The following is a 26,618-nucleotide window of genomic DNA, read 5'->3' on the forward strand; positions in this document are numbered from 1 at the left end:
CATTGCTCTTTACTCTGTTGGTTTAACTAATTGGTTGTCTATTAGTGACTTTGTCTCCTAAGAGCATCTCAGTGCTGAAGCACCACACACACCCACACAAACACAATCATTGTGGGTGTGTGTGTTTGTGTGTATGCATGAATGGGTATATGAGATTGTGTAGCAGATGGGACAGCACATACTGACTTAAGCTTGCTGCATAGGGCCTGCAAGGATTTGATGGGTTAGAGTTGACCCTATATAGGACACTGTAGGACGAATTAGGCCCTGAAACCAATCTCTTTTACCACAAGGTTGATTAATGTAGCCTATGCAAGAGATAATAAGGAAAAAGTACAACTGAACTCTTCTGTTCCCAACTCAGGAATGTCTGTATTTGTTATATTGTGTGATAGATACAGAACGTCCTCGGGCCGCCCGGACGGTTGGCATAACTCGGAGTCACTTGGCTCTGCGTGCGCTTGCCCGACTGGCGGCTGACAGTTCAAAGGGACAGATCGTTTTAAATTTAGCCAACCGGACTCGCACCGAAAGCATTTCAGCGCGTGCACCAGAGAACTGGGAAGGCGAAAACAAGCATGTTCTTGGAAAGTGCAGTCTAATTCTGCGCGTGTCTGTGTCGATCCATTCTACCAATATGCCAATATTCGCGAGTTCCTGTTGTCCTCTGCCGCTGCTTTGAAACTCTGTCCTCATTCACCGGGCTTCTCTCAGCGCAGCGTATTGTGAGTTTGTTGACATATCTGATTGTTGGAGACATTTTCCGCTGAATGGTTCGCTCTCCCTCCCTCCTCGTCTGACTTTATCTTCCAACTATCCCCGTGTGTGGTGAACTAGTCAGATCCGGTTTTGGTAGTCTTTGGCGCGGGATAATCGGAATACGATGTGAATTAATGAGGCGCAAGATGCAGGGGCACATACTCAGACCCGCGCGGCTCCAGGGGCGACAGGTGCGCGAGACGGAGTGAGAGACAGGAGAGTCACTTTGTATACCCAGAAGGAAAACCAGGAAGGCTAAAAGGGGGTAGAAAGAAGTTAAGAAATCAGCCATGGAGACGGGCCAGAGCGCAGCAGTAGCTGAAACGGGAGGAGAGCGCGAGCATGCAGGTGTATGTGTTACTGTGGACCGGGACCGGGACCGTGGAGAGGTGCCAAGCCCGAGCCCACTGGCCAAACAGCGTTCCCTTCGCGCAGTCTATGTGTTGAACGACGGGTTAAAGGCGGTTCTGGCAAGCAGCCCCGAGTCTGGCGCTCTTCAATGCCTGCAAAGAGCCTGTGACGCCGAGAGCGCACTACTGACCACTGTAACGTTTGGACGGTTGGACTTCGGAGAGACCTCCGTTCTAGACACTTTCTACGACGCAGGTGAGTGTGTGATAAGGATCTGCTGATATCATCTGTTAGACAGCGCGGAGCCCCGTAGTTCTCCCAGTGAAACCGTTGTCCTCTGATGGGACGTGTTGAGAACTTTCTAGGCCCTTAACCCAAACAGCTCCATGGTGGTCTAACCCCGACTGTGACCGGCTGACGGTGATACATGGGCCCTTAACGCTGATAATAAAGACGGTGACGACCCTCTCTCTCTCTCTCTCTCTCTCTCTCTCTCTCTCTCTCTCTCTCTCTCTCTCTCTCTCTCTCTCTCTCTCTCTCTCTCCACCGTTTATCCATTACTTATTTCTCTCGCAAGGCACACACAAACACGTCACTCCCTAGCAAAGTAAATGCAGTCACCTTTTATAAGTCCCTTTGCCCGGCCCTGAAAACCGATCCCTCGCCCGCTTTAATTCCTGACTAAATATATCAACTCGGTTTCACTAAGTTCTTCCCAGCTTCATACCTGGCTGCTGTGTCAAATGAGACGAGACCCATGTAGTACCGATCAGGTTAAATAATCCTGTTGGTGAGAAAACATGTGGAAAGAGGCAGGTTGTCTGTAAGCGCTCTCTATCACTTTCTCGGTCTCTCCCCCCCCTCTCTCTCCCTCCCTCCCTCCCTCCCTCCCTCCCTCCCTCCCTCCCTCCCTCCCTCCCTCCCTCCCTCCCTCCCCCCTCCCTCCCTCCCTCCCTCCCTCCCTCCCTCTCTTTCTCTCACTCTCTCTTTCTCTCTCTCTCTCTCTCTCTCTCTCTCTCTCTCTCTCTCTCTCTCTCTCTCAATTCAATTTAATTGGCTTTATTAGCATTAAGAAACAAATGTTCAGGTTGCCAAAGCAACGGTGGAGCCACAGAAACAGTATTCATCCCATTACTATGGACATCGGTATACGATTAATGTGTGCATTGTGTGTCTAGGTCACTTACTGTCTCTCTCTCTCGCTCTCTCTCTCTCTCTCTCTCTCTCTCTCTCTCTCTCTCTCAGATATTGCTGTTGTGGACATGAGGCGATGTCTTCCGACAGCCATCCTTGTTTTACCACCTTGGAGTGAGAGAGAGCTTCGACATGGCCAACAATGTTATACTGTACTATGACACTGATCCAGACACTGCGCAGTCGCTGAAGGTACGCCCCCCCCCCCCCAAACACACACACACTTTTTACTGTGTTTAGTTAAAAACCTCCTCACATGCATAGATAAACACACACAGACACAAATGAACTCTGACTTAAACTCAGGTATGTTATCAGACTTGTCATTGGTTGGTTTAGATATAAGGTCATGCATGCCATTCCTGTTGTCCTGCTGACTGAGTTATTTTCAGAGTAGTGCCTGTGTTTATGTGTGTATGCAAGCGAGTCCCAGCGATAAGCGTCTGCTCTGCCATTAAAAGCCATGCTCCTGTAACCTGAGCGCCCAGCACACATCTGCTGCGTAACAGTCTCCTCGTTTTCTCTGTTCTTACAGGACATGGTGGCACAAAAAAACACAGTAAGTATCGGATGGGATTATGAGTGTGTGAGAGAGAGAGAGAGAGAGAGAGAGAGAGAGAGAAAGGGTGTCTTTGTGCAAGCAATGTGCTCTGACGTCCAGAAATAATATCAAATTTACATTTACATTTAGTCATTTAGCAGACGCTCTTATCCAGAGTGACTTACAGTAAGTACGGGGAGTAGGGTGAAGTGCCTTGCCCAAGGACACAACGTCAGTTGGCATGACCGGGAATCGAACTGGCAACCTTCGGATTACTAGCCCGATTCCCTCACCGCTCAGCCACCTGACTCCCCGGGATACAGACACAATACCACACGCAGACAGACAGACAGACAGACAGACAGACAGACATACAGACAGACACACAGACAGACACACACACAGACAGACAGACACCTCACTTTTCTTTTAAGACGGAACTTGTCAGCCGCTTACAGACCATAACAGAAGCCTTTCAGAACACCACGAATGGTGTCTGTGATTGGCTAACTCTGTGTGTGTGTGTGTGTGTGTCTGTCTGGGTGTGTTATTGTGTCTGTTTGTGTGTGTGTCTTTCTGTCTGCGTGTGTCTGTCTGTTTGTGTCTGTTTACATGTTTTACTGTGTGTCTGTCGGTGTGTGTTATTGTGTGTGTCTGTCTGCGTGTGTATTGTGTCTGTTGTGTGTGTGTGTGTGTGTTGGAGTAGGCCTCTCGTGCTCCTACTCTTGGGTTCCCCTGGGTTCAGTTGCCTCCAGAATACAGAGGCTCCGGATTACGCAACAAAGTACGTGCCAGCATGCCTCAAAGCACGCTGGGAGTTCCTTAACTGACCAATCCCTGCTTGTGGAGATGAGTGGCGCATTTGACCTAACCCTGGATTGAGTTTTACAATGAATGTTATTCTGGCCAATAACTCCCAGTGCTTGGGTGATATATGTTAATTCCACTTGTGTGCATGTGTTGATATGCAATGGTCTGTTTTTCTGTGGATGTGTGTTGCAGGGTGTGTGGATGTGTGTTGCAGGGTGTGTGTGTGGATGTTTGTCGCAGGGTGTGTGTTGGCTTGTTGGCTTGCAGATTGTCCAATGAGCCCAACCTGACGGTGTCTCCTGACCTCTCATCTTTAGGTGACAATGTGACAGAAATGAGACGCTGATAGGTTGCATCATGTTCTCTCCTCTCCCCATTCTTCTGTCTCTGATCCCTCCCTCCCTCCTCACTCCACGTTTCCCCCTCCCTCCCTCCCTCCCTCCCTCCCTCCCTCCCTCCCTCCAGGCGTCCAGTGGTAACTACTACTTCATCCCCTATGTGCTGACTCCTAACCATGAGTACATGTGTTGTGAGAGTGACGCCCAGCGCAGGGCCAGTGAGTACATGCAGCCCAGCTGGGACAACCTGCTGGGGCCTCTGTGTGTCCCCCTGACGGACCGCTTCTCCAACCTGCTCAAGGACATCCACGTCACCTCCTGGTAGCACACACACACACGTACACACAGGCATGTACACCCACACGCACACACCGGCATGCACACACACACACACGCACACAAATCATACATGTGCGCACCCACATGAGTGGAAGGGTGAGGCCCAGATTCCCTTCATGCCAGCTGTTCCCTGGACATGGAGAACATGCAGCCAGCTCTCCTTCCCTGACCCTGCCTTGTGAAAGACCACCGGGGAATTGTCACATGTCTCTTACATACTGTTACATACTGCTAGGACTTTCTTTCTTTCTCTCTCTCTCTCTCTCTCTCTCTCTCTCTCTCTCTCTCTCTCTCTCTCTCTCTCTCTCTCTCTCTCTCTCTCTCTCTCTCTCTCTCTCTCTCTCTCTCTCTCTCTCTCTCTCTCTCTCTCTCTCTTTCTCTCCCACTGTCTCTTCCCTCTCTCTTACCCCCTCTTTCTCTCTCTCTCATTACCCCCCTACCCTTGTCTCTCCCCTCCAGTGCGTCCTTCAAGGACACGTTGTTGAACGACATCCGCAAGGCGAGGGATAAGTACCAGGGCGAGGAGCTAGCCAAGGAGCTGTCTCGCATCAAGCTCCGCATCGACAACACCGAGGTCCTCACCCAGGACATAGTGATGAACCTGCTGTTCTCCTACCGAGACATACAGGTACACACACACACACACACACACATACGTGCACGCGCATACACACACGCACACAGGCATACACTCGCCATCACCCCTCCCCGCAAACACACTCAAATACACTGTTAAACACGCCCCACCCCCCTCCCCCCACATACACCCGCACACACACACACACGTACACGCTCACACACACCTTATCCCCTGCATGACCTTTGACCTGTAGGACTACGATGCCATGGTGAAGCTGGTGGAGACCCTGGAGATGCTTCCCACCTGCGACCTCGCCAACCAGCCCATGATCCAGTTCCACTATGCCTTTGCCCTCAACAGGTGGGCTGGCACAACACTGGCAGATGTGTGTCTGTGTGTGTGTGGCTGTCTGGGTGTGTCTGTGCGTGTGTGTCTGTCTGTGTGTGTGTGGCTGTCTGGGTGTGTCTGTGCGTGTGTGTCTGTCTGTCTGTGTGTGGCTGTCTGGGTGTGTCTGTGCATGTGTGTCTGTCTGTGTGTCTGTGTGTGTGTGGCTGTCTGGGTGTGTCTGTGCGTGTGTGTGTGTCTGTCTGTGCATGTGTGTCTGTCTGTGTGTGTCTGTGTCTGTGCGTGTGTGCCTTTCGTAATCATTTGTCTGTGTGTGCATATGGATGTGTGCGTCTCCATGCGTGTACGTGTGTATGTGTGTGTGCGTCTGTGTGTGTGTGCATCTGTGTGTGTGTGTGTGTGTGTGTGTGCAGGAGGAACAGTCCAGGAGACAGGGAGCAGGCCCTGCGTGTGATGCTGCAGGTGCTGCAGTCATGTGAGCACCCCGCCCCAGACATGTTCTGTCTGTGTGGGAGGATCTACAAGGACATCTTCCTCGACTCCGACTGCAAGGACATGAAGAACAGAGACAATGCCATCCAGTGGTGAGAACCAGTACTGCAGCTCTCTCGGGTCTCTGCACTTCACTTCCGTTTCACACTTTCTTCCTCTCTTTCTTTCTCTTTCTTTCTTTCTTTCTTTCTTTCTCTCTCTCTCCTTCTCTCTCTCTTTCTCTCTCGTAATCTGTGTCCTGTTGTCTCGCTATCTCCCTCTTTTAGTTGTCTCTCTGACTTCAGAGATCATTCCTTCCTCACCATGCACTGAGTTGGGTGTGTGTGTGTGTGTCGCCCCACTGCCCTCTCCCTGACAGGTACAGGAAAGGCTTTGAGCTGCAGCCGACCCTGTACTCAGGCATCAACCTGGCTGTGCTGCTGATCGTGGCCGGTCTGCAGTTTGAGAGCTCTATCGAGCTCCGGAAGATCGGTCAGAGCACACTGCACACTAGACATGTAGCACACTACGCCTCCATGCTACACGCTGCATACTGCATCCTAAACACGACACACTCTCTAGCACCAGTCACACTTTCTGTCCACCTCTGTCTCCCATGAACTGCCTTTTTCTGCATCGGTTTCTGGATTCTACCTTTATCTTTCTTTCTTTCTCTCCCTCCTTATCTCTCTCCCTCTTTCTCTCTTTCTCCCTCCCTCTGTCCCTCCCTCCCTTCTCAGGGGTGAGGCTGAACAGTCTGCTGGGCAGGAAGGGTTCTCTGGAGAAGATGAATAACTACTGGGACGTTGGTCAGTTCTTCACTGTTAGCATGCTGGCTAGCAACATCCCCAAAGCTACACAGGCGGCGGAGAAGCTCTTCAAACTCAAACCCCCCATCTGGTAACACTCACACACCCACACACACACACACACACACACACACACACACACACAGAGAGACGTGCACGCACTTATGCACACTTACACACGCACACATATGAATGAATGAACGCTATAAGTACGACAATTGTATCTGACTTTCATTCAATATCTTGGCTTTTTGTCTTTACCTTCCCAACCCCCTTCACCCCCCCAGGTACCTGCGCTCCGTGGTCCAGAACCTGCAGCTGATCCAGAGGTTTAAGAAGCCCTCGGTGGAACATTCTCCCCAGAGAGAGAGGCTCAATTTCTGGATGGACATCATCGTGGAGGCCACCCGGGGAACCACCAACGGCCTGCGCTTCCCGGTACACACACACTCATACACTCACACACTCTACACACACATTCTACATACACACACGTAGATGCCTTCTCTCTCTACGCACACACTCTGACAATGTGTGACGGAGGTGTGTGTTGCAGGTATTGATCCTGGAGCCCACCAAGGTGTACCAGCCCTCCTATGTCTCCATCAACAATGAAGCTGAGGAGAAGAACGTCTCCATCTGGCACGTCTCTCCCTCGGAAACGGTCAGAACACCTCCTCTCCTCTCCCCCCTCCTCCTCCTCCTCTCCTCCTCCCCCCTCCTCATCTCATCTCCTCCTCCCCTCCTCATCTCATCTCCTCCTCCCCTCCTCATCTCCTCCCCTCCTCTCCTCCTCATCTCATCTCCTCTGCCTCCTCTCCTCCTATTCTCTTCCTCCTCATCTCATCTCCTCCTCTCCTCCTCCTCCTCCTCTCCTCATCCCCTCCTCCTCCTCTCCTCTGCCTCCTCCTCTCCTCCTATTCTCTTCCTCTTCTCCTCCTCATCTCATCTCCTCCTCTCCTCCTACTCCTCCTCTCCTCCTCCCCTCCTCATCTCCTCCTCTCCTCCTCCTCCTCTCCTCATTCCCTCCTCCTCCTCTCCTCTGCCTCTTCCTCTCCTCCTATTCTCTTCCTCCTCTCCTCCTCATCTCCTCCTCTCCTCCTACTCCTCCTCCTCTCCTCCTCCCCTCCTCATCTCATCTCCTCCTCTCCTCCTCCTCCTCCTCTCCTCCCCCTCTCTCATCATTCTCTTCTTCATCATTTCAGTCTTTTAAACACTCTGCTCCATTCTAGAAGGGGATTCATGAGTGGAACTTCACTGCAACCTCCATTAAAGGAATCAGGTGTGTGTGTACAGTACATGTCTGTGTGTGTGTTTGTGGTGTGTGTACAACAGGTGTGTGTGTGTGGCAGAAATATTAATCTATCAAGTATCAGTCGGTGAAGAAGTTAAGAAAGCTTTATTGCTTGCGGCCGGCCCACAAGGAGACAAACATCACACGCCATGGTGCTACAAAGTTTGTCCGCTAGCATGTTATGCTAGCTACCTATTTAAACAAAACCGCTTTCCACAGTCATTGGCTAAAACACAGGCATGCAATTGTCACATGGCTCTTTCATTCATTGGTTCCCTTGCATAGACCTGGCGCGCGTGTGGCGTACGTGTGAGTGCGTGTGTGCGCTCTCTGACCCCTCTAAGCTTGACCATATGATTAAACATCTTTTATGGCCTCTCCAGTAAGATAGTGGTCAGCCCAGGTCACCTTGTTTACGTGAGCCTAGTGTTACCCAGAGTTCACATTTGGGGGTTGGCCTCTCTTTGCACACAAAGAATGCTGGACATACAGCATATATACAGGATAAAAAGGTTACATCTTCAACTTTTCTGACAGTGTGTGAGCACAGGATGTGTGTGTGTGTGTGTGTGTGATGTTTAGGGGAGTAACAGTCTCTTTGGGTTCAGCATCTCGAAGTTTGACGAGCGATGCTGTTTCCTGTATGTCCACGACAACTCAGATGACTTCCAGATCTACTTCTCTACAGAGGACCAGTGTGCTCGGTCAGTACATACAGACACACACACACACACATACAAACACATGCATGCATGCACAAGCACACACACTCATTACTGTAAACATTAGACTCATATACAGACAGACTCATATATAGACAAATAGCCATCTTTCAAAGTGAGTTATTGATTTACAGTAAGCTAATGTGAGTGTGTGTGTACACGTGTGTGTGTGTGTGTGCGCGTAGGTTCTGTTCCATGGTGAAAGAGATGATATCTGATGGGACAGGGAACGCCGTTGAGCTCGAGGGAGAGGGAGATGGAGACACACTGGAGGTCAGCGTGTGTGTGTAAACGTGTGTGTGTGTGTTGCTATACATGCAGCATTCCATTCCATGTTTGACATCAATACATGCGATTCAGCTGTGTACAATGCAATGTTTATTTACTGGTTGCGCGTCTGTGTGCTCGTGTATATGTGTGTGTGTGCGCGAGTGTGTGAGTGTATGTGTGTGTGCATGCATGTGTGTGTTTGTGACATGTGTGTGTGTGCTGCAGTATGAGTATGACTCTAATGAGACAGGGGACAGGGTGGTTCTGGGGCGGGGCACCTACGGAGTGGTGTATGCTGGGAGAGACCTCAGCAACCAAGTCCGCATCGCCATCAAGGAGATACCAGAGAGAGACAGCAGGTAGGAGGCAGACATGCAAGTGTGTGTGCAACTGTGGGGTATGAGTGTGTGAGTGTCTGTGTGTGTTAGTGTGTGTGAGTATGTGTGTGTTAGTGTGTGTGTGTGTGTGTGTGTAACCCTCCCCCCTGCTCTCTAGGTACTCCCAGCCCCTTCACGAGGAGATAGCTCTTCACAAGTACCTGAAGCACAGGAACATAGTCCAGTACCTGGGCTCTGTCTCCGAGAACGGATACATCAAGATCTTCATGGAGCAGGTCCCTGGAGGTGGGTGAGTGTGTGTGTGTGTGTGTGTGTGTGTGAGAGAGAGAGAAAGAGAGTGTGAGAGTATGTGTGAGTCTGTGTGTATGTGTGTTTGTGTATGCATGTGTGTGATTGCATGTGTGTGTGTACACGTCTGTCCATTTCTGTGTGTGTGAGACGAGAGTATGTGTGTGTGAGAGAGCACGTGCATGTGAGTGTGTGATTGTGTGTGTGTGTGTATGAGAGACACCATCCTGTGTGTGTGTGTGTGTGTGTGTGAGACACCATCCTGTGTGGTTGTGTGTGTGTGTGTGTGTGTGTGTGAGACACCATCCTGTGTGGTTGTGTGTGTGTGTGTGTGTGTGAGACACCATCCTGTGTGGTTGTGTGTGTGTGTGTGAGACACCATCCTGTGTGGTTGTGTGGTAGACATGACATGAGTGTGTTTTCTCCCCAGGAAGTCTGTCTGCGTTGTTGCGTTCTAAGTGGGGCCCACTGAAAGAAGCCACCATCATCTTCTACACCAGGCAGATCCTGGAGGGACTCAGATACCTGCACGAGAACCAGATAGTCCACAGAGACATCAAGGTAAGGCGCTGGAACTACACCCACATATCTTATTTTGTAGTCGTCCTGTAATAAAACTACAGGAAGTAAATGTAAGCACTACACAAAAGGCCATATGTGTAGTGCTTACATTTACATTGACATGTATTCATTTAGCAGACGCTTTTATCCAAAGCGACTTCCAAGAGAGTGCTTTACAAAAGTGCATAGGTCAATGATCATAAACATAAACAACATTGCGGGCGGCCAAAACATGAAGCATACATTGTGAAAAGCAAATAAGTGCCAATGGGAAGAAACATAAGAGCATGCAGTTAAACAAGTTACAATTACATCAGATCAAAGCAAATCTTTCTTAAGCACCGTTGTACTCCCTAGTGCTTTTGTTCATGTATAAAGGGAATAGAATTTTGGCACCTGGATGTAATGCTCCGTCCCTCCCTCCCTCAGGGGGATAATGTGTTAGTGAACACCTATAGTGGTGTCCTGAAGATCTCAGATTTTGGAACTTCCAAGAGACTGGCAGGAGTCAACCCCTGTACAGAGACTTTCACTGGTAGGACACACCCTCTCTCTCTCTCTCTCTCTCTCTCTCTCTCTCTCTCTCTCTCTCTCTCTCTCTCTCTCTCTCTCTCTCTCTCTCTCTCTCTCTCTCTCTCTCTCTCCCCTCTCTCCATCTCTCCATCTCTCTATTTCTCCATTTCTCTCTCTCTCTCTCTCTCTCTCTCTCTCTCTCTCTCTCTCTCTCTCTCAGTTCAGTTCAAATGGCTTTATTGGCATGAAAACAACAATTGTTCATATTACCAAAGCAACGGTAGAATTACAGAAATATTAATCAATCATCCTCTTATATATACTTATATTTCACACACTCACATACAGAGACACACACGGCAGTTTAACATATACATACGTGTAGCTACACCACACAGGTGTACAACTTGTATCCATGTTATTATTATTCAAGTTGGTATATTATTAATGTTGCCAAATAATCGGTATAAATAAATACATAAATAATTAAATAGATACACACACACATATGTATATATACATATATATATATATGTATACGCATACACACATGTATACACACCCACACGTATATATACACACGCATATACCCATACATACCTATACATACGCACATACAGGTTATATAATGATAATAATAATAGTAAAAATCAAATACTGTCTACAGTAAAATGTAAACAAAATATTAAAACAAAGATGAAAACATGTTATGTTGGCCATATTATACATTTTCCTCATTGTGGCTGTCTCTCTCTCTCTCTCTCTCTCTCTGGTCAGTTGCTGCAGTCCACTCTAGAGGCTAGTATCTCGTCTCTAAATGTCAAATGACCCTTTAAATGTCAAGAGCCACTATCAGCCTCTATGGCAACACACTCTGTCTCTCTCTGTCTCTCTGTCTCTCTCTCTCTCTCTCTCTCTCTCTCTCTCTCTCTCTCTCTCTCTCTCTCTCTCTCTCTCTCTCTCTCTCTCTCTCTGTTTGTCTCACACACAAGCACATTCACCCTCAATTGGTTACACACACATATGCATGCACATTTCTTACTCACACATCCACACACACACCCACACAGACACACCCACACACACGTACACACACATACACACACGTACACACACACATACACATATGCACACACACACACACCCACACACACGTACACACACGTACACACATATGCACATGCACACACTCACTCACACACACATAACCATCTGGCGAGCAGCAGTAACCATAGAAGAGTGTAATTAGATTAGCTAATCAACCACAGGCAGAAGTGTTTACTTTTCATTAGTGTGTGTGTGTCTCTGTATGAGTTATGTGAGTGTGTATGCATATGTCCTCATCTCTCCTCTCATTTGTGGCCTTTGCTCTCTATCCCCCCCTCTCTTTCTGCCTCTCTCTCTTTCTTACTCTCTCCCTTTTTCTCTCTGTCTCTCTCCCCTTTTTGTGTCAACCTTTTTTCTCCCCTCACACTTCTGTCTGCCTGCCCTTTGCCCCCCCTCCCCCCCCCCTCCCCTTCAGGTACTCTCCAGTACATGGCTCCAGAGATCATAGACAAGGGCCCCAGGGGGTATGGGGCCCCTGCTGATATCTGGTCGCTGGGCTGCACCATCATAGAGATGGCCACTGGCAAACCTCCCTTCCACGAGCTGGGGGAGCCTCAAGCAGCCATGTTTAAGGTCTGTGTTTGTTCATGTGGGGGGAGGGAGTGTGTGGTATATTGGATCGAGCACTCGGTGCTCGATTGTGTTTGACTGTCACTACTACGGAGTTCTGTGATAGTTTGTTGATGCCTGGCAGTTGAGAGATTGGCCCCCGCCAGTAAAGGTTCTAACTTGTGCTGCATCCTCGTCTCCGTGCATTTGTATCTAACAGTGATTTAGATAACCCACGAATAGTATATAACTATAACAGTAATTATACATAGAGCATAAAGTTACAACAGAGTGTGTGTTCATGTGGGGGGGTTTTGTGCAGGGGCGCCGTATAGGGGTAAAAAGTTAGGACAATTCCAAGGGGCCCCTTTTTGGGGCCCCTGGCGGACAGGGGCCCCAAAAAATGGAAAAACTAATCTAAATGATAAACGTTTTAATTTAAAAAAAAAAAATTATGGGGCCCAAAATTCCTGGCGGCGCCCCTGGCTTTGTGTGTGTGTGTTTATGTCTGTGTTTTCCATAGACATAGTACATCCATTACAGGATAGAAAGGTCCCTTTCCGCTCAAGTCAATTTGCTAATCTGTCTGTGTGTGTGTGTGTGTGTGTCGCAGGTGGGAATGTTTAAGATCCACCCTGAGATCCCTGAGTCTCTGTCTGTTGAGGCCAAGTCCTTCATCCTGCGCTGCTTCGAGCCAGACCCTAACAAGAGGGCCACCGGCTCAGACCTGCTGAAGGACACCTTTGTACGCCACAAGGGCAAGAAGAGCAAGATTGCCTTCAAACCCTCAGGTACACTGCCCTAGAGTGGGAGGGTGTGTGTGGTTGTGTGTGGGTGTCGGTCTTGTGTGTGGGTGTGTGGGTGTGTCTCTGATTAGTGTGCGTATGTCTGGGGTGTGTATGTGTCTGAGTACAGTATGTCTGGCATTTCAGTGTGGGGGTAATGTTTCCATAAATTAACCTTTTAAGGAGCGAGTTATTTTTCCAAAACGGAAGCTAGCTAGTTTTAGTTAGCTTCCATTACCTAGCAACCTAGCATAATACTCGTAGCAATGCTACTACCTGCTAGTGTTACTTGTTAGCCTCCTAATTGTAAATTTTGAAGCCATACTATAGCGTTTGTCATTTATTTTTTGTCTATCGGAAAATAGTCGGTTGGAATGTTCAGAATCACATATGTGTGACGCTACTCCTTAACGGGTTAAGACAATACAGCCTAGGGCTTTGGAACTGTTTGAATAAACTATTGCCCTCTGCCCTATTTTCCCTGCTCTCTGGAATGCTGAACCAGTCTGGCAAGGTTTGTACCCAATCAAATATATTTGTCTTCCTCCATGAATCTGTCAGTTGAGTGTTTGTGTTTTATTTTATTTGTATAATTAATTAATTAATTTGTATAATTTGTATAACTTTTTTTGGGCATGGTCTTATTTCATTATTTATCAACTTCTTGCTCTGGGTGTGTATTTGGTGGGTCTATGTTGCAATGCCAGCCAATCTGAGTTGACGTAACAGGAATAATAATCGGAATGATTTCAGGATTGTTCCTGGTTTCTACCTGCTCTTTCTCTGTCTCGTTCTCTCTCGCTCTCTCTCTCTCATGGTGTGTTTGGGTCACCCTGGTGTGTACTATGACCCTCGATGTATGTTAACCAATGACGTCTATGTATGTACGTGTGTGTCTATGTGTGTGTGTATGCGTGAGTCTATGCCTGCGTGTGTGTATATGTGTGCGTATGCGCGTGTCTCTGTGTGTGTGTGTTGGGGGGGGGGGGGATCAGACTACATCCGCAGTGTGTCGTTGCCGGTGCAGTTGCAGGGTGAGGCCACTGGGAGCAGCAGCAGTGAGCACGGCTCGGTGAGTCCAGACTGTGACTCCAAACACGACGTGTTCTTCCAGAAGAAGAAGCGCTCAGAGAACCTGCTCAAACCCCCAAACGCCAACTACCTCAGGTGTGTGTGTGTGCTCTTGTAGGTGTTTGAGTGTGTATGTGTGTGTGTGTGTGTGCTCTTGTAGGTGTTTGAGTGTGTATGTGTGTGTGTGCTCTTGTAGGTGTTTGAGTGTGTGTGTGTGTGTGTGCTCTTGTAGGTGTTTGAGTGTGTGTGTGTGCTGTTGAGGCTGTGCGTGTGCGTGTGGGGGGGGGGGGGGGGCAGGTGGACCTCCAGAACCCTGGTTCTGCTCTACTTCCTTTTACGGCGTCCTTCTAATGAGCCCTGATGAATTTACAAGCTGCAGATCCCACACACACTCTCACACACACACTCTCACACACACACTCTCACACACACACTCTCACACACACACTCTCACACACACACTCTCACACACTCACCATGTCATCCCTCTGCTGTTCTACCCCTCCATCTCGCTCTCACTCCTGACTCCTAGTTCACACACACACACACACGCAAGCATGCAGGCCCTAACGCTAGCACACACACACACACACATGCATTCTTAGTATCCCTAACAACCAGATGATCTCTCAGTTGGTAAAACCCCAACTTCTAAATCACAACCTGATCCATTCGGTGTATATGTGTGTGTGTGTTCGTCTGTCTGTGTGTGTGTTTGGACGTGCCTGTGTGGGCATGCGTGTAAACGTGTGTGTGCATTTGAACCTTGTTTGCGTGTGTATGCATTCGAATGTGTGTGTGTGTGTGCATTCAACCGTGTGTGTGTGTGTCTTAGCGTTCCTGACGAGGGCTTGGTGTCGGAGGACCGGAGCACGCCCCTCTCCCCCGAGGACAGGGACGGGGGTCTGTTCCTGCTGAAGAAGGACAGCGAGCGCAGAGCCATCCTCTACAAGGTCCTCAACGAGGACCAGGACAAGGTCATGTCCAACCTGATGGAGAACCACATCCAGGTGCTGCTTCCTCTGGGCTGTCTGCCTCCCTCTGGGCTGTCTGCCTCCCTGTGGGCTGTCTGCCTCCCTGTGGGCTGTCTGCCTCCCTGTGGGCTGTCTGCCTCCCTGTGGGCTGTCTGCCTCCCTCTGGGCTGTCTGCCTCCCTGTGTCGCTTCTCTGACTGCTGGACTTGTTTTATGGTGGTAATCTTTGTGTGTGTGTGTGTGCTGGGGCTGCTTCTGTTTTGAATACCGAAGAGCTGTATTCAGCCAAGTAGGATAATGCAGGAATGTGTGTTTGTTTGTTTGTGTGTGTGTGTGTGTGTGTGTGCAGGGCAGCGAGGAGCTCCAGCTATCTGTAGACCACATCAAACAGATCATCTGTATTCTGAGAGACTTCATCCATTCCCCCGAGCGACGCGTCATGGCAACCACCATCTCCAAACTCAAACTGGACCTAGACTTTGACTCAACCTCCATCAACCAGATACAGCTAGTGCTGTTTGGGTTCCAGGACTCTGTGAGCACACACACACACGCAGACACACACACACATAAATACACACCTCAAGCAAAAGCGAAATTGCCAGCCCACACATTCACCAGATAACAGATCATGTGTGTGAATCTGTGTGTGTTTCTGTGTGCGTGTGTGTGTGTCCAGGTAAACAAGGTCCTGAGGAACCATCACATCAAGCCTCACTGGATGTTTGCGATGGACAACATCATCAGGAGAGCTGTCCAGGCTGCTGTGACCATCCTCATACCAGGTGTGTGTGTGTGTCCTGCCTGTGTGTCTTTGTGAATGGCAGTGTGTATGGCAGTGTGTGCGCCTGCACGTGCACGTGTGTTTCCCATACTAGAGTCCTGTACGTCTGCCAGCTTGTCCCTTATCTGTGTGGTAATCACACAGACACACTTCCTGAGTCAGCCCCTCCTTTCCTCCTCTCCTTTCCTCTTCTCTTCTCCCTTCCCCTTCCCTCCTTTCCTCTTCTCCTCTGCTCTCCTCTCCCCTCCTTTCCTCTTCTCCTCTGCTCTCCTCTCGCCTCCTTTCCTCTTCTCTTCTCCTCTGCTCTCCTCTCGCCTCCTTTCCTCTTCTCCTCTGCTCTCCTCTCGCCTCCTTTCCTCTTCTCCTCTGCTCTCCTCTCGCCTCCTTTCCTCTTCTCCTCTGCTCTCCTCTCGCCTCCTTTCCTCTTCTCCTCTGCTCTCCTCTCCCCTCCTTTCCTCTTCTCCTCTGCTCTCCTCTCCTCCTGGTGTCTGACCCCTCCCCCAGAGCTCCAGACCCACTTTGGGCCGGCGTCGGAGAGCGAGGGAGCGGACAAGGAGGACGAGGTAGACGAGGAGGAGGTGGAGTTTGGGCCCGTGGGAGCCCCCCCCGCCGACGACCCCAGTGTGACCTCTGAACCCGTGACCTCAGGGGTTAGCACGCTGAACTCCACCCCCTCCCACGACCCCCAGCGCTCGCATCATCTTCTGGGCTCACAACTGGGACGACTCAAACAGGAAACCAACAGGTACACACACACACACACACACACACACACACAGACTAGCATCTACTTGCATGGACACACACATACCCTAGCACACACACACAAATACACACATGCAATGGCATCCACACACACTAGCACACACAGATACGCACACACTCACAGATACACACTCACTCATTCACTCACTCATTCACTCACCACATACACCTTCCGTCTGCCCCCAGGCTCCTAGAGGAGTTGCTCCAGAGGGAGAAGGAGTTCCAGCAGGTTCTAAAGACCACCCTGCAGCAGAGAACAAATGACCTGGAGCTGGCCAGGGGCAGACACAGGCCTCCAGGTAGACCACCTGACCTCACCTGACCTCACCTGACCTCACTTGACCTCACCTGACCTCACTTGACCTCACCCATTTTTGCAGTTTAGAAACTAGCCCCAACTCATCCAGTCACTGGGTGACTCTCCTATCTCTCCTGTCTCTTTCTCCGCTCTCTTCTCTCTCTCCTCTCTCTTTTCTAGACCTCCCTCCTCCCTCCATCTTCCATGTAGCAGCTGACCACGAGCCCGACAAGCAGCTCACTGATTGGCTGAAAGACCAGGGGGCGGACCACGACACAGTAGAGAGGGTTCGACATGCTTTCCTATCAGAGTTTCCCATGGGTTCTATCATGTTTTGGTACATGTGTGTACATGTGTGATATAGTTATATGTATATGGTTTTGCTGTGACTGTGTGGTTGTGTATGGTTAGGTAAGATTAGTTATGGCTGTATCTTGGTTGTGGTATGGTTAAACATGGTTGTGTCTTGGTTGTGGTATGGTTAAACATGGTTTTTGTCTTGGTTGTGGTATGGTTAAACATGGTTTTGTCTTGGTTGTGGTATGGTTAAACATGGTTGTGTCTTGGTTGTGGTATGGTTAAACATGGTTGTGTTCTGTCTCAGTTTGTGATGGAGGAGTACACGCTGAGTGATGTCCTCAACGACATCACTAAGGAAGACCTCCGCTACCTGCGACTACGGTGAGTCCTGTGTATGTGTGCGTGTGTGTTTCTGGTGTGTGTGTATGTGTTTTGCGTTTCATTGTGTGTGTGTTTTCTTTGTGAGTGTGTGTGTTTCTGTGGGTGTTGGGTAACTTGAAACTTAATCCTACGTTATTGTGTACGTGTGTGTGTGTGTGTGTGTGTGTGTGTGTGCGCGCAGCGGAGGGGTGCTCTGTCGTATCTGGCGGGGGATCCAGAGGCACAGAGAGAGGGAGAGGCTGACAAAGGACGAGTCACATGACAGGGAATGATGAGATAGCTGAACTACTTCTCTGGTGGACTCTCTTGCACATACACACACTCCTCCCTGCGTTTAGTTCGTTCATTCATTCATTCTGCTTCTTTTTTCTAGGTCTCTCTCTGTCTCTCTCTCTCTCTTTCTCTCTCTCTCTTACTGCCATGCTCACTCAAATAATAGACAAGTGTGCAAACCTTTACTGTTGTGAAGCATGCAGCATGAAAACGAGCTGTTATGTGTGTAACTGTACACGGGGTCACTATCATTGTTGACCAGACCAAAACGCTTTACTGCAGGCACTTTGTACGTGTAGATGTTTTATTGTGACTATTGTGTGTATGTCTGTCTGAGTGTGAACGTGCGTCTGTGTCGAGCGTCTGCGTGTATGCGGACGTATGAGAGGCCGTATAGGCCTTAATTCATACTTTATCTCACATACACGCCATGACCTCACATATATACCATTATACTCTCACGTATATACCATTATACTCTCACATATACACCATTATACTCTCACATACACACCATAACCTCACATATATACCATTATACTCTCACATATATACCATTATACTCTCACATATATACCATTATAGTCTCACATATATACCATTATACTCTCACATATACACCATTATACTCTTACATATACACCATTATACTCTCACATATATACACCATTATACTCTCACATATAAACTATTATACTCTCACATATACACCATTATACTCTCACATATACACCATTATACTCTCACATATACACCATTATACTCTCACATATACACCATTATACTCTTGCACATAAACTGGCATACTCTCTTACACACACAAAAATACAGTCTTATATGCACCATCATACTAAAGTATGACAATATATGTAAGAGACAAATAGTATGTGTGAAACAGAATGTTACTATATGTAAGAAAATAACAGGATGTGTAAGAGAGAATACTTGTCTATGTGAGAGAGAATACTTGTCTATGTAAGAGAGAATACTTGTCTATGTGAGAGAGAATACTTGTCTATGTGAGAGAGAATACTTGTCTGTGAGGGAGAATACTTGTCTATGTGAGGGAGAATACTTGTCTATGTGAGAGAGTATACTTGTCTATGTGAGAGAGAATACTTGTCTATATGAGAGAGAATACTTGTCTATGTGAGAGAGTTTGATTCAAACGGAAGGCAGTTTGATTGAAAAGGATGTAGTACTGAATTCTCAGTTCCTGATTGGCTTACACATGAAGAAGAAGGATTTGGGGTAGATGTAGCCTATCAAGACGAGACTTAGTGACATGACAAGATGGCAGAGAGTGGGCGGCTTAATGAAGCCATTGGACTCATTAATAACATTTTAAATACTCCAAATGCTGCAGCGTTATTGTAGGGAGGACAGAAATACGTTTTTAAAGTTATTCCTGGGGAAATTATGGAATTAAATTACATATTAACTATACTAAAATACTTAATTTATATAGTCTATAATATTTGCTAAATGTAGACGTTTTTAAAGGTTTTTAATTTTAAGAAGAGACTAGCCCTAACCCTCACACTTTTTGTGAGGGTTAGGGCTAGTTTCACGACAGCGACTTTGGATGTAGACTAGGCTACTTTAACATGTTGATTAGCCAGTATGAGTGAGATATGTATACAGTCACATTAACAAACCTCTTCTTTGTAAACTATTTCGTCTTAAATACGATGGGAACACATCACATTAACAATTCCAAAACGCACCACACGCCAAACAATTTTTTTTGTCAAGCGTCTCTAAGCTCAGATTCCGAATCGGATCAATGAAGCTATTTCGTTGCAGTGAATGGGTGCGGGCACTCATCGGGCATAGGGGCCTACACTCAAATAGGATCTTAAAAGTCCCAACTGGAAAATGTTGTGAACAGATTGACATCAAGTTCAGGTTGTGGCATTGAAGTTTAGGTTAGTAGCCAAGGGTGTAAAGACCACTCGGCTACTTAAAGACGTCAACGGTTAAAACCCCAGTGCCACGGGACGGTATTCACAAAGGCATTGGCTTTAATTTAAATGATAATTTGTTTCATCAATTGAAAAACTGATCTAGGACTTTTGACTCAGGTAGTGGGGGTCGGTATAGCTTCCTTAACAACTATGGAATTCTACATTTGAGTTTTTTAGTGGATTTGCTTGAATCGTTGTCAGAAATGTTGGTATCAAAGACTACAGCCATCCACAGTGGCTATTTCTAACGCTGACTTCAGACATGCGCCGGCTCTTCAGACGCAGGCAGATCAGGTGCATCACGGAGCGGCAGCAGCACTCTGTCAGGAGTCTTAACCGAAATACTGCGGAGTTTGATATTGGGATTGCGCCATCACTTGGATGGCATTAAGACGAGCTCCTGACAGAGGGCTGCTGCCGCTCCTTGATGCACCTGATCCAGGTCTGAAGACCCGGCGCATTTCATTGTCAACGTTAGCGTTAGAAACAGCCCCCGTGTATGGCTGTCGTTTTTGATACAACATTTCTGGCAATGATGCCGCAGGATTTGGAGTATGCAAAATGTTATTAATGAATCCATCTTGTCATGTCACTCAGTCTCGTCTTGATAGGGAAGGTGGGCGTTAGCTACATCTACCCCAAATCCTTCTTCATGTGTAAGCCAATCAGGAACTGAGAATTCAGTACTACTTCCTTTTCAATCAAACTGCCTTCCGTTTCAATCAAACTCTCTCACATAGACAAGTATTCTCTCTCATATAGACAAGTATTCTCTCTCACATAGACAAGTATTCTCTCTCACATAGACAAGTATTCTCTATCACATAGACAAGTATTCTCTCTTACACATCCTTTTATTCTCGTACATATACTAACATTCTGTTTCACACATACTATTTGTCTCTTACATATATTGTCATACTTTAGTAAGATGGTGCATATAAGAGGGTATTTTTGTGTGTGTAAGAGAGTATGCCAGTTTAAGTGCAAGAGTATAATGGTGTATATGTGAGAGTATAATGGTATATATGTGAGAGTATAATGGTGTATATGTGAGACCAAGTAGTTTATGTGCAAGAGTATAATGGTATATATGTGAGAGTATAATGGTATATATGTGAGAGTATAATGGTACATATGTGAGAGTATAATGGTATATATGTGAGGTTATGGTGTTGTATGTGAGACCAAGTAGTTTATGTGCAAGAGTATAATGGTATATATGTGAGAGTATAATGGTATATATGTGAGAGTATAATGGTATATATGTGAGAGTATAATGGTATATATGTGAGGTCATGGCGTGTATGTGAGATCAAGTATGAATTATGGCCTATACGGCCTCTCATACGGACGAGTGAGTGTGCGCGTGTATGTGTGTCTGCGTTGAACACACAGGATGTCCACGTGTACCTGTGTACGTGTGAGTGAGTGTGTCTAGATTGAGTGTACTTCAATGTGAGTGTGTGTGTGTCTATATTGAGTGTACGTCAAAGTGAGTGTGTGTGTGTGTCTATATTGAGTGTACGTCAAAGTGAGTGTGTGTGTGTGCTCTGGACACCATGCATGCCTTAAATGTCCGTCTCCTGTTCTCCTGTCCTCTTGTTCCAACACTGAATCTACGCGGTCTATCTCTGAGGCCTTCCTTCAGCCCACACTGCTGTCGAGCTTCTGTGGTCAGTAACATCCAGGAGAAACAACCAGAGGAAGACAACACTGCTCATTTCATATATTGAATACATCAGTACAGATATACACCCAAACTGTTCTTCCTATATTGTGTAATGGTCTCTTCATTCTTATTCCAAGTGCCTTTTGATTGACTCTTTAACCTATTTTGTCAATCTATCAAGTCTTTTGTTTTCTGCCGTGATGCCGTTTTCTGTCATTAAACTTGTCAACCCAGTTCTACAAGTAGGTCCCTTTCTGCATCTGGGAATCTGTTTTGATTAGATCTCCAGTTCTTCATGTTTCACACAAACCTTTGCACGCATCACACACACACACACGCGCGCATGGACAAACATGCACAAGATTGAATGTATCTCTCTGAAATCAGAACCAGTTTGAATAACAATCTATCATCCTCAAATTTCACACCCATTCCATCCACATTCCAGTAACATTCAAGTTCATCCGCAAACGTTACTTTTGATTGATAAAACAGGTTTATTTTTTTTTGCTGTGAGTTATAAAGTGTTACAGCGAAAGTGTCGAAGAAGTTATCTATAATCAACATTGGTGTTTTAAACACGCAGAAGGTTTATGTACACATGTCACATGTTTTTTTTATTGCATGTGGGTGTGTTGGTGTTGAATTCTCAGACTCTGTGTTTTCTCTGTCTGGGTCGTTTTCCGTCCCTCCGGGATTGGCTGCCTGTGCTGTTGTGGAGGAAGACATAAACATGATACGTTTGGTGCATCAGAATATGTGTGTCTGCATAAACACATGTATGTATGTGTGCGCGTGTGTGTGTCGTCTACCATATCTTTTTGAGCAGTGGGTGTATCGTCCTAGCCCTGGGGTTGACACACACTCTGCCTCCCTTCTGGGTCACCAGGCTGAAACACACCATGATCACACAGTCACTCCACCATAGCCAATCAGAAGCCCCGTCCCACACGACCCAGCTAGGCAGTGGACGAGAGCAGAATTGAATAGCGTCGGGTCAAGCTGAGTCGAGTCAAGTCGAGCAGAACTGAATAGAATAGAATCCAATTGAGTCGATTGGAGTTGAGTCAGAGTCAGGTAGAATTGCAGACATCTTTTAAGGATGTTGGGATCTTGTAATGTATACCAGGAACATCACAAACAATGAAAGGTGGAGGAGGAGGGACAGAAAGAGAAAGAATGAAATAAAGACTCACAGACGCCCACACATACACACAGACAGGAGAGAGTGGTGGGTGTCGTACATGAGAGCCTTGGTGTTACACGGTCCTGTGATGTCCTGATGTACACATCTCACCACAGCCTTCCTCCTCACCAGAGTCTTTACTGCAGACGCCCTGGAGTAGCTGGTGCAGCAGCTATGTGGAACTGGAACACACACGCACATGTACACACACACGCACCGGTACACACACATAAAACGACAACATATGAACAGACACACACATGCACACATCCATGCACATACACACACAAAACAACAACATGAACAGGAACACGCACACAAACAAAAGTTGATATGAACAGACTCAAACACGCACGCACTCAGGCAAAAACGCACACACCTGATAGCTACGACAAAGTCCCTATGTTTCAAAAAGTACTTTCAGTTTTCCCAGAGACTTACCTGCTGCCTGGACAGAATTCTGAGTGGTGGTCTCCATGACGGCCAGCCCAAGGAGAGCCAATAGGATGGTATAAATCCTCATATCGCCGGGCAGGTTTGAGAATAGGAGAGGAGGCAGGAGAAGAGAGCTCTGCAGGAGACGGAGAGCAGGAATGGAAGAACCAAAGTGAGGAGTAGTAGGAGAATGATACCTGGAGAATACACCTGATCTCACTGCCCTCAAAACCAGCCCTGGGGGAGTTTGGGGCTTTCCAGGGTCGTGTTTGTGTGTGTAGTGTTTGTGCATGCTCTTTGACGTTGACCTCTCATGGGAACAAGAACAATAGACACACACACACACATTTACACACAATTAATAATTATCCAGGTTAGTTATTACACGTGCTAAGCCACAGAAACCACTTTAACCCTTGTGTTATCTTCGGGTCATTCTGACCCATCAGTCATTCTGACCCACCGTCGTCTTGTGACAACTTACCGCATACAAAAACAAAGTGAAGCATTTTCTTTTAACCGTCGGGCTGTCTCAGACCCCCCACATTGCGAAGGTTAAAAGAAAATTCTATTTATTTGTTTTTGCATTGGGCAAAATTGGGTAAATACAACAATGGTTCGTTGTGAACCTTTGGGTCATGTGACCCGAAGGCAGCACAAGGGTTAAGGAATGTAAAAAGTGTTTTTGACACGAAACAGTATATGGTTAGTAACAGAAACCCACTCAGGAGATGTCACAGATGTGTCTAATCACAGGTCAAAGCTCCGCTGCTGGTCTTTCATCAGACCATGTGACGACACTTTAACCCTTGTGTTATCTTCGGGTCATTCTGACCCATCAGTCATTGTGACCCACCTTCGTATTGCGACAGATTTACCGCATACAAAGACAAAGTGAAGCATATTCTTTTAACCGTTGGGCTGTCTCAGACCCCCCACATTGCAAAGGTTAAAAGAAAATTATTTTAATTTGTTTTTGTATTGGGTAAAATCGGGTAAACACAACGATGGTTCGTTATGAACCTTTGGGTCATGTGACCCGAAGGCAGCACGAGGGTTAAAAGACAAGCCAGCAGCACTTTCCACGCAACTTCTTTCTCAAAGAGAACAATCTGACACAATGCCATACTGTGTAGAGGAGTCTGTCTCTGGATCCTCTATATCTATAAATCTATTTTTCTCTATAGGATCTACGTGATCATTCCAGACAGAACTTCATCTTGGACAGAACCCTTTTCGAACAGAATGTCCAAGTACAATATGGAGGGTTTAGTCTGGACCCCTCTGCAGGATCAATCAGTTCTACAATCCTCTTATACCACGGTTATGTTGTGTTCAGGCCCTGCAACATAATCATGCTACCGTGCTTGTTCCACCACGCTCTAAGAAAAGCGTCAAACATCTTTATAGCATTTCCCTGTGACGCAGTCTAACAATTTACTAGGATCATCAATCAATCATTCACGCTAGATTACACACACACAGACCTTCTTCAGATTACATTTATGACAAAAGCTTGCCCTTGACGTTTATACTGATATTGTTCTATTTTTTATAATTTCCCATTTCCTCATTCCAACGTAATGAGGAGTTCATGTCATGTAACTTTCACTATAGTTTTCTAGGTCTTGCGTGTTACACAACACAAGCATTGACGTCGATCTTTTGTCTCCACATGATCCCAACAAGCACACAAAGCCCTGCCCTCACTCTGATCTGTGTCTATTTTTAGATGTCTAAACAGTGGCTATTTATAGTTCTTGTGTTCTTTTTATAGACCAGTGTGACGTCAGAAAGTCCTGGGTGGGAGCTTGACAAGCATCATTTGCCGTTACAGATATCTGTGGGTAGATTGAGGTCTGATCTGTGTGTGTGTGCGTGAAAATGTGTGTGTGTGTATGCAGAAGTGTGTGTGTATTTGATCCTGAATTCATGATGATCTGATCAGCTCCATCTAGAGCCCCTATCCAGAGTTGGTATCTTGTCAGTCCTGAGATCCGGAATCTGAGGGTCTCCCAGCCTCTGTCTCCTGGCACTGACCCGGCTGGGTCACCTGGGAGCTCAGTGCATTGGGAGAAAACCCAATGAGTGCTCCATTGTTCAGGTGTGATGAGCTATCATGGACATACGGGTCAGATGGCTGAGCGGTTAGGGAATTGGGCTATTAACCCTTGTGTTCTCCTCGGGTCGTTCTGACCCATCAGTCATTGTGACCCACCGTCGTATTGCGACAACTTTACCGCATACAAAAACAAAGTGAAGCATTTTCTTTTAACCGTCGGGCTGTCTCAGACCCCCCACATTGCGAAGGTTAAAAGAAAAGTATTTTTATTTGGTTTTGTATTGGGTAAAATTGGGTAAACACAATGATGGTTCGTTATGAACCTTTTGGTCATGTGACCCGAAGGCAGCACGAGGGTTAATCCGAATGTTTCCGGGCAAAATGACGTTGGGTCCTTGTCCCTGTACTTACTGTCTCTCTGGATAAGACCGTCTGCTAAATGACTAAGTGTAATCTCTGGAATGTACCTACCGGGGGTGTTACTGTTCATTTACGACAGAGATGAGGAGTTTGGAGATGTTTATGGTCTCTTTATGGTCCATGTATCTGGACTGGAGTGGGAGAAGGCCCTCCTTTCTTCCACAGTATCCGTTATTTGGGACAGGGTATAAAGGGAGAGGTCTGGACAAATGATCTTACAGTTTTTTTTATTCGCTTTGGTACTATTTTCACAAGTATGTGGTAAAACCTCACAACTGTTAGTACAAAACTCAAAGCAGATCATCAAAAAGTCTATTTTTTCAAACATGTAATCACATGTTCAATTGACAAAGTACAATGCACACTAGAGAGGGTACAATTTCTGGGGAAATTGTAGGGTGTGCTTGCTTCTCATTTCCCCTGCAAGAGGCAGCCTCATAGCTGAATCAAAACTAATAAATTTGGCAGACCGGTGTACAAATTGACCTAATCTCTGACTTAAACGTCATTTTAAGTTTTTCCCTTCTCGTGATATTTTCATGCATTTAGCCTACTCATTGCATTCATTCATTAACCCTCGTGCTGCCTTCGGGTCACATGACCCAAAGGTTCATAACGAACCATCGTTGTGTTTACCCAATTTTACCCAATACAAAAACAAATTAAAATAATTTTCTTTTAACCATCGCAATGTGGGGGGTCTGAGACAGCCTAGCTGTTAAAAGAAAATGCTTCACTTTGTCTTTGTATGCGGTAAATTTGTCGCAATACGACGGTGGGTCACAATGACTGATGGGTCAGAATGACCCGAAGATAACACAAGGGTTAATAAAGAACCCCCTTTGAAGATTATTCTACGACGTTACCCGGCAGTAGAAGATGGAATCGCGATTCAAACAGTACCATCTGCTAACTGAAAATATGCCCCCCAAAACGTAAATAAGCTTGACATTTATTTAGTGGAAAATCGCTCATTCATAAAAAGCTCACTGGTAGCGATCATTGTCAGTAACAACGTGTAACCTGCGTTGTGTTTGTTCTTCAAGGACTGCAACCCTCAGGATGGA

General features: G+C 46.8%; 1 protein-coding gene across 1 annotated transcript; it reads left to right on the forward strand.

Moving 5' to 3' along the window:
• Positions 1–428: 428 nt before the first annotated feature.
• Positions 429–18,441, forward strand: map3k15 (mitogen-activated protein kinase kinase kinase 15). Its single transcript, XM_062479633.1, is given in 30 exon segments — positions 429–1,365; positions 2,356–2,375; positions 2,377–2,496; positions 2,840–2,863; positions 4,121–4,314; positions 4,792–4,960; positions 5,166–5,272; positions 5,671–5,841; positions 6,108–6,220; positions 6,469–6,628; positions 6,825–6,975; positions 7,094–7,201; positions 7,770–7,819; positions 8,440–8,535; positions 8,739–8,826; positions 9,049–9,182; positions 9,319–9,446; positions 9,880–10,010; positions 10,440–10,545; positions 12,046–12,203; positions 12,793–12,970; positions 13,960–14,131; positions 14,871–15,045; positions 15,358–15,543; positions 15,688–15,793; positions 16,297–16,537; positions 16,744–16,856; positions 17,036–17,142; positions 17,460–17,536; positions 17,718–18,441. Coding segments are annotated over 30 exon segments (3,990 nt in total). The 5' UTR covers positions 429–1,049; the 3' UTR covers positions 17,809–18,441.
• Positions 18,442–26,618: the final 8,177 nt, after the last annotated feature.

This window comes from Osmerus eperlanus, chromosome 15 (genome assembly GCF_963692335.1).
Source record: "Osmerus eperlanus chromosome 15, fOsmEpe2.1, whole genome shotgun sequence".
NCBI classification, from domain to species: domain Eukaryota; kingdom Metazoa; phylum Chordata; class Actinopteri; order Osmeriformes; family Osmeridae; genus Osmerus; species Osmerus eperlanus.